Here is a 13,488-nt window from a genome sequence, read left to right as displayed (position 1 = left end):
TGAGCCAAAAGGGACCTTGTTAGAAATCATCTAGTGTCTCCTTTTTGTTTTTTACAGATGAGGAAGCTGAGGAATAGAGCCCAAATCTCCCTCCTAAACTCCAGTTCCACATTACCAAATGCCTACTGACATTTCCAACTAGATGTCTTGTAGGCATATCAAGCTCGACAAGTCCAAAATAGAATTCCCCTCCCCCTCTTTGCAACTTACCTACCTTCCAGTTGCCTGGGTTTGCAATGAGTTTCCCGCAACTCCTCATTTTCTCTCATCTCACATATCCATTCAGATACCAACTCTTCTCAATTCTACCTTCAAAGTTCTTCTTTGCATCTATTTCTCTCCAGCCACATGGCCACCACACTAGTTTAGGGCTTCATCACCTCTCACCTAGACTATCACTGGGTAGTAGCCTTCTTATTAGCCTACCTGCCAGAAGTCTTTCCTCTTTCCAATTCATCCACCATGCAGCTGCCAAAGTCATATTCCTAAGCAGAGGTAGGACCCTGCTGATAAACTCCAATTGCTCTCTATTACCTCAAGGATCAAATACAAACATTGGATTTGGCATTTAAAACCCTTTGAGATATGGTTCCAACCTATCTTTCCAGCCTTACGTGTTATTCCCTTCAGGAACTCTTCATTTCAGCCAAACTAGCCTTTCTTCCCATACCTTACACATATGACATTCTGTCCTTTGCACAGTCTGTCCCCTATGCCTGGAATGCACACCCTCCTCACTCCTACTCCTTCAAAGGTCAACTCAAGCAGCTTGACCTACACAAGGCCTTTCCTGAATCCCCTCCCTCCAGCTTCCAGTGCCTTCGACTTCAAATTACCATGTAGTTATTTTGTAAATATTTTGCACATATTAATATGTGTATAAGTTGTCTCCCCTTTATAAACATAAGCTCTTTTAAGGAATTTTTGTCCTTGTATCTTTAGGGCCTGGCCCAATGCTTGACCGTGGGGGGGGGGCAGCTAGGTGGCGCAGTGAATAGAGCGCTGGGCCTAGAATCAAGAAGACTCATCTTCCTGAGTTCAAATCCAGCCTCAGACACTTCCTATCTGCGTGACCCTGGGCAAGTCACTCAATCCTGCTTACTTCAGTTTCCTCATCTGTAAAATGTCCTGGAGAAGGAAATGGCAAAACACTCCTGTATTTTTGCCAAGAAAACCCCAAATGGGGTCATGAAGAGTTGGATGTGACTGAACAAAAGCAACAAATTGTGGATCAAAAGATCTGCTTCTTGTCTTCTCATATGTTCCTGAAATTGATCCATTTTCCTACCCAAGGCTTAACAAAACTTCTTCCTACAAAAGACCTTGAAATGTTTCATGTTTTACTATAGACTCATCGACTGAGAGGTGGAAGGGCCCTTGGGGACCTTTTAGTCTAATCCCTGACCCAGAGAAAGGATCCCTTTTGTGCAAAAGGATTCTTAGCAACAGCCCTGTTGTACACGTGTTTGCTAGTCCCACAACAGAGGGTACATATTACTATTATTCACATTTTTGAAATGTAATAACTTAAGCATTGAGAAATTAAAAGATTTAACCATAATAGTTACACAGTAAGTAGGTCTATGAGATCTAAACTTCAGAACTTGGACAACAAAATACTACATTCTTTTCTCTATGCTTTTTCCTTCTTTTCTCCCTCGTTTCACCTCTTCCCCAGTCTGCAAATTTGCCAGCAGTTCACAAAGCACTTACGAAGCCCTCTTACGTGGCATTTCTAGCTGAAGAGGTAGCTGACCCTCTGTAATGCTAAACTGAAAAGTGCATTTCAGGCCCCTTGCATTCCAACTGGCATACTTTCTGAGATCCCAGGGTCACCTCCAGCCAAGTTCTACTACAATGCTTCACCAGGGTGTGGAGGTGACCCTGGGTTCTCAAAAGAATATACCTGCAGAGTACAAGCTCCTACAAGCTTTAACAAGTCAGAAAGACTTCAAGTATGGGCCTGCAGTGGACTATATGTCTTATCATCTGACTAGTAGCATGGTTAAGCTCGTAGAGGCTCACGATCACGCTGGTCACGTGGTGCTGACATGTACAGCCACAGTGACATTCTATGTTGAAAACCATCTACCAAGCTATCAAGCATTTATTAAACAGCTGCAAAATGCCAGGCACTACCACAGAGTCATCATCATCAGTGGAGAGAGTACTCACACTGGTGAAACCATGGGTCCTTGGAAGTATTTAATCTCCTACTTTTTTTTTTTAAAATCTTCCACATATACTGCTTTGCTTCCTCTTTTTCTGAATCATAAAATTTCTACTCTCTGCAACAACAAATATCACTAAATTATGCTTGATGTTGATTCTTAATATTCTTGAGATTTGGTGATGAAGATTTTCAAAGAGTTGGAAAAAAATGGGAGGCAGAAATTATGTTGCCTGGAAGATATTCCTGGGTAGGAAGGGGGAACAGAGGAAGCAAAACGAAGCTCCAAGCCTACAATTTGAAACACCTAAAATTGTGGAATCCTTTTCCCTCTCCTAATTAAAAACCAAAACAAAAACTGACATTTGTTCAAGTGACACAGCTGAAATGATCATCATGTGATAACCATAAGGTCATAAGTCACTGCACTACTCCAACCAACATGAAATAAATTACTTGCTAAATTGGATGCCATTTCACAATAGCTTTCAAAACCTGGCTACCAAATAAACTTTCATAATAGCCATTGTCAAATATTACTGTTGAGTATTATGAAATCAACTGGAATAAAGGCTAGCTTTTTATTAAAAGGAGCTACTATATTCCTGAAAATGAAAATGCAAGATGAGAAAATACATTAAGCACATAACACTAACCAGATCATTAGATTTTCCATTTGCCTCTATGTAAAATTTTAGACCACTGGAGTGCACATGGAACAAGTATAAAATAAGATCTGCTTTCACTATTAAGCAACCACAAGCTGTAATGTAGACACCACTAAATTTTTTAAAAACAGAATTAAGGGTATTTAACAGCAGTGAAAAAGATGAAAAATTAGCCCTGTTTTTCAAAAGTAGTACACTCAACAAGCCACATTAAGTCATTAATATTTAAATTGACACAATGGTAAAATTAAAGGATGATATACTTTCATACAAAATCATTGAATGTAAGGACTATAGCCACATAAATAGGTTAATTAGGGTCTAGTGCTTTTAGAAACCATAATTTATCCTATATAGATGCCATTATATAAAAATTTACTTTCCTTATTAACTGGAAAGCAACATAACAGTCATACAAAGAAATAAGTTTAACCAAGGAGTGGAACTTACCCCTTTTTAATTATGTTCTTTTAAAAATCCCCTTGCATTTTGTTTTCTAAGACAACAGTATCAATAAATACGAAACAAATAAAAACAACTGAGGAGAAATATTCTAAAATGATTTAAATATAGCAACCCCATCCTTTAGGAAAACATCCAATTACAGGTTTTAGAACCACTATTAGTTTTGATCTTGACTTAGCAATGGTCAAACCAAAATCCTCATCCACCTCTTTTCCCACTCCCCTTCCACCCACTGTACATCAATTCCCTTATGTAAAAAGTCTTTTCCTGCTTCAAGTTTCTCTCCATTGGTTATAGATACAGCTGATTCAGGAACTGTTTTTACTTTGCTAAATTTATCTTAATTTTGGCAATCTGCCACCATTCTACACTGTCCCTTCTACCCTCCCCCATGTTAACCTAAAAATCCTCAGGGAAATCCTATTAATAAAACATCCAAAAAATTACAGTAGTCGTATATTAAATTTTGCTTAAGAAAAGTGTATGTTGCTTGTTCTTTAAATAGATAAAAGTATTTTGGGATTGGATCTTTACTACTCTAAGATTGAAGTGGAAAAAATCTGCTCTCCTTCTCCCCAAAATATTTTAATATATATTGTAAAAAATTACATTCTAAGAAGTTATACACCAAATTACCTTAGCACTGAAACAAACAGGAACCAAACTCAAAGAAAAAGTATACAGAATGTTGAAAATTTCGCTGTCTCTCTCTTTTTTAAAGATTTCTCTTTTTAAATGGCATTTTTAACACAGGAATATTTTAATTTTCTATAAAACATGTAATGTAGAAACAGAAGGTAAGGTAGAAAAGAATAAGAGAACGTGGACCTGTCACTCCTTAAATAAACTGCTATTATTAAGTATGATTTCTTAAAGCCTCCCGTGAAAATATAGAATTGCTATTTTCAGATATAAATTGAAAGAAAATATTTATTGAAAAATCTTTATGTGATATTTTTCAACTACAACCCTTGTCCCCTATACTTGTTAGTTTGATTTATTATTATTATTATTATTCTTAATTCTCACTTCACATAAATATACTATCAGGGTTCATTTATTCATGCAGTTTTAAGGTTATCCCAAGGGAAGCAAGTGATATTCAGCACTATTATCAAAATCACTTTGCCTATTCAATACATACCAATATGTATGTGTATCTCAAAGTTATATATGTGTGTTTATGTATGTGTATATAAACATATATACATAGTACTATATTAAATTTTGCTTAAGAAAAGTATATTTTGCTTGTTTGCTCTTTAAGAAGATAATGTGGAATAAAATTTGCTTCCCTTCACCTCAAAATATTTTAATGTGTATTGAAAAAATATTCTAAGAAATGACATGCCAAATTACTTTAGTACCAAAATGAACATAGAGACCAAATTCAAAGAAACACTTATATGTATATATGTCACATATTTAAGTTTTATAAACACACAGATATACACATATCAAAGTCACCTCCTATTAAGACTAGTCATCATCACCTAATTATTAAAGAGAATTATTAAAGAAAAAAATCCATATACTTTTCAAAAGTGCTCACTGGGTTTATTCCAAATCTTTTGTAGATGTTATATTTACTAATATAAGTGGGTTATTTCTGTCACCTAGAGGTTAAGGGGTAAAGCCAGGCTTATATAACACATCAATTAATTTCAATGCTCAAACTTTCACGTTTAAGTTTTTCACACTAAAATAAAATATCCAAATTTAAGACTCTCTTTGACCAAAATCCCAAAGACTCTTGCTGTCCTTTTTATCAACATATTACTCCATAAAGTAAATTTCAGTATAAATCATCCATAAAATTTCTATTGGCATGTCTCACATTCTATAGCAAATAAACCACAAAATAATACAACTATCTAGTCTGGTTATAGGATCATAGGATCAATCATTGATTTAGAGTTGGAAGAGGGACTTAGAGGTGAAGTCCAGCCTCCTCATTTCATAGATGAGGAAACTGAGGACCAGAGGTTCAGTGATTTGCCTAGGGTCTCAAAGCTGTAATTTGGCAGCTAGATGGCGCAGTGGATAGAGTGCAGGGCTTGGAGTCAGGAAAACATATTCATCTTGGTGACTTCAAATCTGGTCTCACTAGCTATGTGACAGCACAACAACAAATTTAAATTATATTATCCATTATAAGTATGTAACTGAATAATCCAAGAATATTGTGCGAAGAAATTTCAACGAAGTCTATTAATTTTTATAAGCAAGTCTTACTATTTCCATCCTAAAGGTGCCCAATCTTAATGTATTTAGATATCTCAACGACGGAAAGAAGCTTCGTCAGGGAAGTTTTGCTAGGAAAAAAAAAAATTTTTCCCCAACTCCTATAAAATATATGGATGCTCTTTGTTTTCAAATGAAGGAATAGTAGACTACAAAGGAACGATTAAAATATACTTTTATATTAGACTATGTACATACACTATAGTTCTCTCAATATCTTAATAACGACAATATAAAAAGAACCAAAACCAAACAAAAGCAATCTTTCAACATACGTAATCTTACAACATGACTGAATTTCACAGAATAAATTAATCCCAAAAGGCAAAGAAGCAACCAATAACAAGAGAAGACATTGTAAAGGTGTCAAGAAAAATAGGAAGCAAGGAAGGAGAGAGGGAAGGAAGATGGGAATGAAGGAAGAGAGAAAGGAAGTAAGGTAGGAAGGAGAGAAGAAAAATCATTTTTAATTTTACTCATTACCTATTAGTAAAGTTTCCATCAAGAATAACATTAAATAGTGATTTAAAGAAGAATCTTCACCTTTTCACCAACACATTTTCCCTTACAAAACCTCAAACTGAATTTTCTGACATCTATGCAGCACTATGTTAAAAGGCAAGACAGACACAGATTTTCATCATTCAAGTTTTCACTATTCTCTCTCTTCCCTCTCATAAAGTTAAGAATCCAGTACAGTCAACAGAAGTGCTAACCAAGCCAACAGACTCGCCTTCTTCCCTCATTAGAATCCTAAACTGCACACTGACTCCAAAGTTGATCTTTCCCTTACGCGTTTCCTCCTATTAATTCAGCCTTTTAAAAGCAGTCAATATTTTATAATTAGAATCTTAAGAATGCTGCAAAACAAAAACAAATGAAATAAAAAGTTAACCTGAAACAATCTAGTTCTCTTTCACCTCTTTACAATACTTTCAACATCAAAAGCAAAAAAAAAACCCTCTAAAAAGCCAGTCATAAGTCAATGTCTTCACATCAATGGAATGATTATGCTATATGTGGACTTTCCACATTTAAAAATAGATTAATTTGGAACCTTTTAACTCATTTTTCTTATGCTGAACTGGGCAGAATGAACTCAGAGAATTTTGACTGTTTGCCTCTCAATATGCCTGACTATAAGGCTTAATTAAGCAAGGTGCTTCATCTTTACATTACAGCATTAATGCTAAGTACTTACTGTTGATCACTCAATGCTTTAGACACAAATTTTAAAGAATTTCTAGAAGTGTAGCATATAGCTAAAATGTTTATTACCCAGAAAAAAGCAACGTTAAAATTGAACAAGTAGGGTTTTTTTTTCTTTACGTCTTTTCACATTTGCAATGAAAATATTAGGGAGAAGTATATTAACATATATTAATATATATTAACACATAAAGAGAGTTAATATTCACAATATCTAGTGGTTATCTCAAAAATAACTTTAAATTGTTCTCTAAGGGTCTATGGTCAATACTAATGTTTAGCTAGAACCCAATAATATAAATGCACAGTAGAAAAGCAACCATTTTCAGTCATATCAATGTTGCTCATTTGAAAACAATAGATTGATTCAATCTGAATCAAAGAAACATTGAAACTGAAAAGAAACATTGTTTCAATTTATTTGAGTGAATTTCTCTTCTGGGTAATTCTAGTTCCCCAATTCCAACTAATGCCATAATGTATAAAATTTCCAAAGAAAAGTTACCAAAGGAAGTTGCCCAACCTACCATCAGTTTAATTTGAAACACTGAAGACCAGTAACAAAAATAATCACATCAAGTATATTCATAGAAGATTGAAAGCTAACAGGGTCCTTAGAAAGGACCTAGTCCAAATTCCTCCTTTTACGTTGGAGTAAACTGACTGAAGGAATGCCCTGGGTCACTGAAAGAACAAGACAGTAATACTCCCTTTTCTCAGCTCTCAGGGTTGTGATAACAATCCATTAAGAATGTATATTGTTAGAGAGTTACAAAATGTTATGATTTTGGGAGGAGTTATTCTCAGTCATTTAAGGAGAAGTGTGTCCACTTAAAACCATTTTTTTTTTGTATACTTCTGCTGTGTTCACATTGAATGCAAAAGGATGTATCTTATTTCATGTATTTAATATTTGGGCAAGGAAAATGAAAGCAAAATGATAGGGCTTATCATTATGAGCACAAAATGCTCTGATAATCCTCAAGTGTTTCATAAAACACAGCATTTTCCATGACATGGTTACATATTTTATAAAGCAATCTAACAGTGTTTTGCTGTTCAACTTGGAAATTAATGGAGGAGCTATTATTCAAAGAGTCAAACATATACAATCACAGATTTTGCTGCCCCAAAGTTCTAGATGTAAATAAGGATGGTAAAAGATGTCTTTAAATGCAAAACACAAATGCTTACTCCGTAATACAACAGCATAATGTCCCTTATCAAACACACTTCATGAAAGACAATGATTATAAATGGTTTGCTTCCAAATAAGAAATAAATATTACTTAATCAAAATATAATTGGAAAGTCTTAAATAACACACAGAAATGTTAGGTTTTGTTTACGTAACTAAACTATGGTCAAATCTTTACAAAATTCTCTATCTAGCTGTTTTAACTAACAAAAATGTTCCCACTATAGAAATGTGGAAAGATCTAACCAGTTTAAAATATGGTCGAAACAAAACAGTGAACCAGATATAAAATCTTCAACAAGAAGTAAACGAGAATGCTAAACAATATTAATACTTAAGGAGAAAAATGATACGATATCATATGCAAAGAAAACTGAGTCAACCTTATTCTTAACATCTTCTCCTACTGTCAAAAGACTATGACCCACAATCTTTCTCCACCAAACCTGAATGTGTTAAAAATCAAAGCCTTTTGTTTCTTTGTTTTGGGTTGAAGACCTGATTGCTTTCAGGGGAGTTTCCTATCAAAATATGGAAAACAGGGTTGCATATTAAATCCAAGATCAAGAAAGCTTTTAATGACCTGACAATGGAGGCAGAGTAAACCAAGCAAGTGACATTCTGAGAACACAAGCTTCACAAAATCTGTGTTCAAGTGTAAATTTCAGGATTTTCAGTAATAATGAAAAGTCCCCTAAGAGACTGGTAAGCCTACTATACACTTCTGAAATTCAATAAATGTCAAAAACAAAAACACAAGTTTTGCAACAAGTACTCTGGATAACTAGCAGGACTCACTGTTGATCGTTCTAATTTTTAAATCTTCAGTCTTTTCATGGTGCTAGCATAAAATAACATGTTATTCAAAAGTATGCAACTATTGAAGCTTGATATTTTCATTAGCATGTTATATAAAAGTACGATTACATTGTTATGGAACTATATATCCTGCAACAGTCAGCTAATTCAGCGAGCAATATAATGAAGACACTTTGATTTGAGCAGAAGTGATGATCCTCTGCCCTTATGTCACACTTGAGGGAACATGGGAGCTTTTCAAAGACAATGAACACGAAAAAAAACACAGCAAATGGTCTTAGACCTGCCCTTTTAAAAGAAAATATTTGTATGTCTCTTACCTTGAATATCCATTAGAAAAAACAGATCTATTAGTGAAATTTAGAGTTCCCAAGGAAGTCAAGTTGTCATCTCCAGATCCCTGGCACCTATTCCAATTTTCTGAACCAACAGGAATGGGTGGAATGACATTAAATACAGGCTTGTGATCCTGCTGCTGAGAAACAGACGAAGTATTCAAGTCGTAGTGGTACATCTGTCCCCCAGAGGTACTCACACCATGAACAGAAATGGCAGACATCTTGTTACCAATTATATTTGCCCCAGAAAAACTTCCTTGACAGTAAACTGGGCCCAGTTTCTCCTGTTTAATTACCCCAGGAGTACAAAGTTCAATAAAATCTTCCTTTTCTGTTTTCACTTGAGGCAATGGCATATTAGAACTGGGCAAAATCAGTCCCCCCTGCTCAGTAATTTTAGGCTTAGTGTCCGGCAAAATAAGAGGCTTGCAGTCTTCATCTGCATTTCCTTCTAAAAGAAATGACTCATCTGTTGCCAAAGGAGAAAGCAAACAGTTTTCATCTAGCAAGGGGTCTAATCTCCAAGGGCTCTCATTTGCCTCCTTACTTGGGGACCCAGAGGGCAATTCCAAATCCTGTAAAATATCAAAAGTACTTTGGTCTTCAGTATACAATTTTGTACTGCCATCATTAGTGCCAGGCAAGGCCTTTTTTAGAGTTGGCTTTTCTAAAGTTTTATCGAAATTAGATGTTGTTGGAAATTCATTGTCTGCAGCAGAAGATGCTGAACTCTTGGGGCTTTTGGACACCCTGGATGACTTACTGAGGCTTGCGATGCTCTCTTCAAGAAGCCTAAAATCTGTTTCACCAGAAGAAACACCAATTTGGCCCTGTTGAGGAAATACCAGATCATTTCCCATCACTTTTGAATCTGTATCACCCATGTAGAGTCCCATTGATAGCGAGACCGCCTTGGAGAGGTCTGGCTGCTGTGCACTGCTTGCTGATACTTTAGAATAGTCACCCAAAAGAGGTTGCTGCTTAGAGTCAGACTGAGAAGCAGCAGCCACTGAGGATGAAGATGCAGGAATCTTCACAGGAGCTCCACCCCTTATGGCTTTATAATAGTCCATTACATTTCCTCTGCTTCGACCATGTATACTTTTGGTGGTTTCTTCTCCACGAGAGGTACTTAAAGATTCTTTTGAGTCCATCGGTTAATACCAGCTAGAAAAAGAACATATACACCATAACTAAATAAGCCACAAATACATTCACATCAGCATTTCAGTGATAGGATTAGGTTCATAATATGACAGAAGCTCAACCTGCATGGGTTCTACTAATCTTACTACTCCCCCATCACCAGAAGGGTAGTTTCTCTCTTTCCAGAGTTATAACGCCCTTTCCTCTGCTTCATTAAATGTAGCATTCTATACTCCTAAGACGACTTGCAAACCTAACAGCAAAATTAGGAGACGATGCTTTGCTATTCATTTGGCCACTGGTGTAAAAATATAATGCATAATGATGCACGTGATTGATAAAGTTTAAAATGATTGTTTTAGAAGTTTATTGGATTATATGTCATTGTATTATGAAAGGTGGGGAAATAACTAAAACCTACCACTTTTTAATCAAGAGTGCAACAACAAATAAATTGTACCAGAATCCTGCCAGTTACTCCCTAAATTTCCCAACTCCAGCTCACCATTCATCTATACCTACTACCTATTATACTACTACTTACAGGTAAACCCTCTACTCCATTTGAATAAACCAACACTGCCAGTTTGCTAGTATCCTAGATAAGGGAAGATGTTCCCATTTTAAACTCCATCATTCTGGCTGGGTGGTAAAGTGAACTAATTCAGGACTCAGTCTTCGATATTCACAATGAAAAACAAGCCTGGCTTAACATAAGCTAATGACAGTTTAAATTTCAAGGGACAAACTAGAATATTACTGTCTCTAACAAAAATTTGGACTTATTTGAAATGTAAATATGAAGTTATCATTGATTCATATTGATAGTATAGGATACTGTCAACATATGCTACATTATATACACCTATATATACAGTTGTCCGTAACCATTAGTATACCCTATTCTTAGCTCACTGCATTTTTTTCCCCTTTGAAACACAGAGTACTGAAAAGAGAAATAAAATCATTAAAGAAAAACATAACATTCAGACAATCTGATTGGGACTGAAGAGCCATTAAAAAAAATCCACAATAAATAATACTCACTGGATTCTAAACCTTCACCCATCCCATTAAAAAAAAATCCCATTTGGTTGTCTATGAAGATTTTAATAGAAAACCGTGCCTTCAGTAAGAGGACAAAACTGAGAATACATTTAATAATATAAATGATCTGAAAGGCTCGAAAAGGTTGACATGAGTATTTAGGACGATCTAATCTAGTTCAATAGGAGAAAACTTTCCTTTTGGAAGAAGTTAAAAATCATAAACTTGATTGTTGGCTTCGCAGTAAGGTCGCTGGGGAGTAGGAAGCGGAGAGGGGCTGAAGGGGGGTGGAGTAGGGTGCTACGGATAGCAAATCTTTAGTGCATATGGTTTACCTTTCTTGTCCCTCAGCTACGTTTACTTGATGATAATCTCTAAACATATACAAGGTATCAAATGGAGTCTAATGAATTTCCACGGGCTTTTTTGACAGCTGCCTTCAAACCCGAAACCAAAACAATACCCAGTTCGGCGGAGGGGGGTGGGGGTGGGGGAGAAATGACAAAACGGTCCCTCAAGCAACACTCTTCCTAGTTTAAAGTTGCAAATGTTTCTGCTACATTAACCGGCCATTAGGAACAATGCCCAAATGTCTAAAGTGGCACTACAGAACGTCAATTAGCACATTTACAACCAAAATACAAACATCAAAACCACAGTCCGTCAAAAACCTCTGGCTACACAATAACTAAAGGAACGATCGGTTTTCAAGGGTCGATCCCATCGCTGTTAACCACGGGGAAAAAAAAAAGGGAGGGGGGGAATCATTCATTATCTAACTGGAAAGAAGAAACCCCCACAAAAGCGCGAAGTGTCTAGAAATGTGTCGAGACCTGTTGAGCTCTTTCTCCGACACGCCCACTTCTGCAAGATAACACCAGCCCCTTAGAGAAGTCTACAACTTCCAGGCTGTCAGCCCCTTTCGTCCCCGGAAAAAAAAAAAAAATCCACCCATGCAGAGAACTCAAAATCGAGACGCGTCGTAGCCTCGACGGAAATTTTAATCAATCCTAAGCAACAGTGAACATTTTCGGGAGAGAAAAGAGTTAAAGCCCTATTTCGTTTTTTTCCGCGTTTAGAATAAAAATAGATATCAACCCTCAGGGAAGAAAAAGAAGGGGTGGCAGGGAGAGAGCAAAAAAAGTATTGCGGCTTTCCTAGTACGGTATTAACTCAACCTGGAGGTTTGGTGCCCCCGACTTCCCCACCAGGGAGCTTGGAGCCCTCTCAGAGGGGCATTATTTCAGCCTCCTGGTCCGAAAGTACAAGCTCAGCTTTCTCCCCGTCCACCCTAAGCACCCGGGCATGGCAGGGGGGTGGCGAGGAGGAGGGATGAAGCACTGTCACCCTTTTTCTGTTCTTTCGTCACTGTCAAATCTCCCTACTCAACCCCTCCCCACTCTCCCCCACCCCGTTAATAAAAGTTTGCAAGATTCAAAGCCGCCCCTAGGACTCCGTGCCTTGCCAAGAAAGATTCTCAGGGCTTTGGGGGGAGGGGGGCAGAGGCACCCGTAACCCCCCTCCCCTTTCCTCCATCTGCCTCTTACCTCCTCCAGGGGTCCGGTTCTCCCGCCACCTTCCACAGCTCCCACCGCTGTCGAAATAAACAACTTAGCGTGTGAAAGAAGGAGGAAAAAATGTTTTTCTAAAAAAAGGAAGTAAACAGCCGCCCCCTTTTCCATGGGGGAAAAGGGGGAGAACCCCTATGTAAAAAGTCTCGCCCCTTTCCCGCACCGCCAAGAACTGTCCTCGGCCCCTCTTCGGGTCTTCTGGACTGTTGTTTATTGGTATATTTCTTTTCCCCGGAGCCCTCCCACCCCTCTTCTCCTTCTTACACCCACTTTCAGCCGTTCCCGACAGGCAGGCGGTGACTCGGGCTCTAGTCACAGACAGCTAGCAAAATGGAGGAGGAGGAGGAGGAGGAGGAGGAGGAGGAGGAAGACTAAGAGGAGGAGGAGGAGGAGGAGGGGAGGGAGGACACAGGAAAGGGCTGCCTGGTTGTGGAGAGAGGGAGAACTAGACCGAGCTGGGGGCGGGGGGGGAGGAGGCGGCGCCACATCCACATACACACACGCACATGCACACACGCACACACACACTCACATATTTCGCCGCTCCCAGCAAGTACGAAGCCTCTGGGGCAGCAGCAGGCGGGGAACGATGCAACCTGTTGGTGATTGTGAG

The 13,488-nt window shown here is 37.6% G+C and overlaps 1 protein-coding gene across 2 annotated transcripts in view; it reads right to left on the bottom strand.

The window, feature by feature from the left end:
- The window catches only part of NR3C1 (nuclear receptor subfamily 3 group C member 1), a 135,343-nt gene that overhangs the window by 121,051 nt on the left and 804 nt on the right, over positions 1–13,488 (bottom strand). Inside the window, exons 1-2 of one of the 2 annotated variants that reach the window (XM_027841734.1) lie at positions 12,852–13,071; positions 9,094–10,278 (exon numbers count right to left, since the gene is read on the bottom strand). In XM_027841734.1, coding sequence (XP_027697535.1) covers positions 9,094–10,265 — 1,172 coding nt within the window. In that variant the 5' untranslated portion in view covers positions 10,266–10,278; positions 12,852–13,071. Of the gene's footprint in view, positions 1–9,093; positions 10,279–12,851; positions 13,072–13,488 lie in introns of those variants that run through there. The other variant, XM_027841735.1, reaches the window with a different exon arrangement.

The sequence above is a fragment of the Vombatus ursinus genome, unplaced genomic scaffold (genome assembly GCF_900497805.2).
Source record: "Vombatus ursinus unplaced genomic scaffold, bare-nosed wombat genome assembly UNPS02014863.1, whole genome shotgun sequence".
In the NCBI taxonomy this organism is placed as follows: Eukaryota; Metazoa; Chordata; class Mammalia; order Diprotodontia; family Vombatidae; genus Vombatus; species Vombatus ursinus.
The sequence above is the reverse complement of the archived record's forward strand: the minus strand, read 5'-3'. Positions and strand labels throughout refer to the sequence as shown.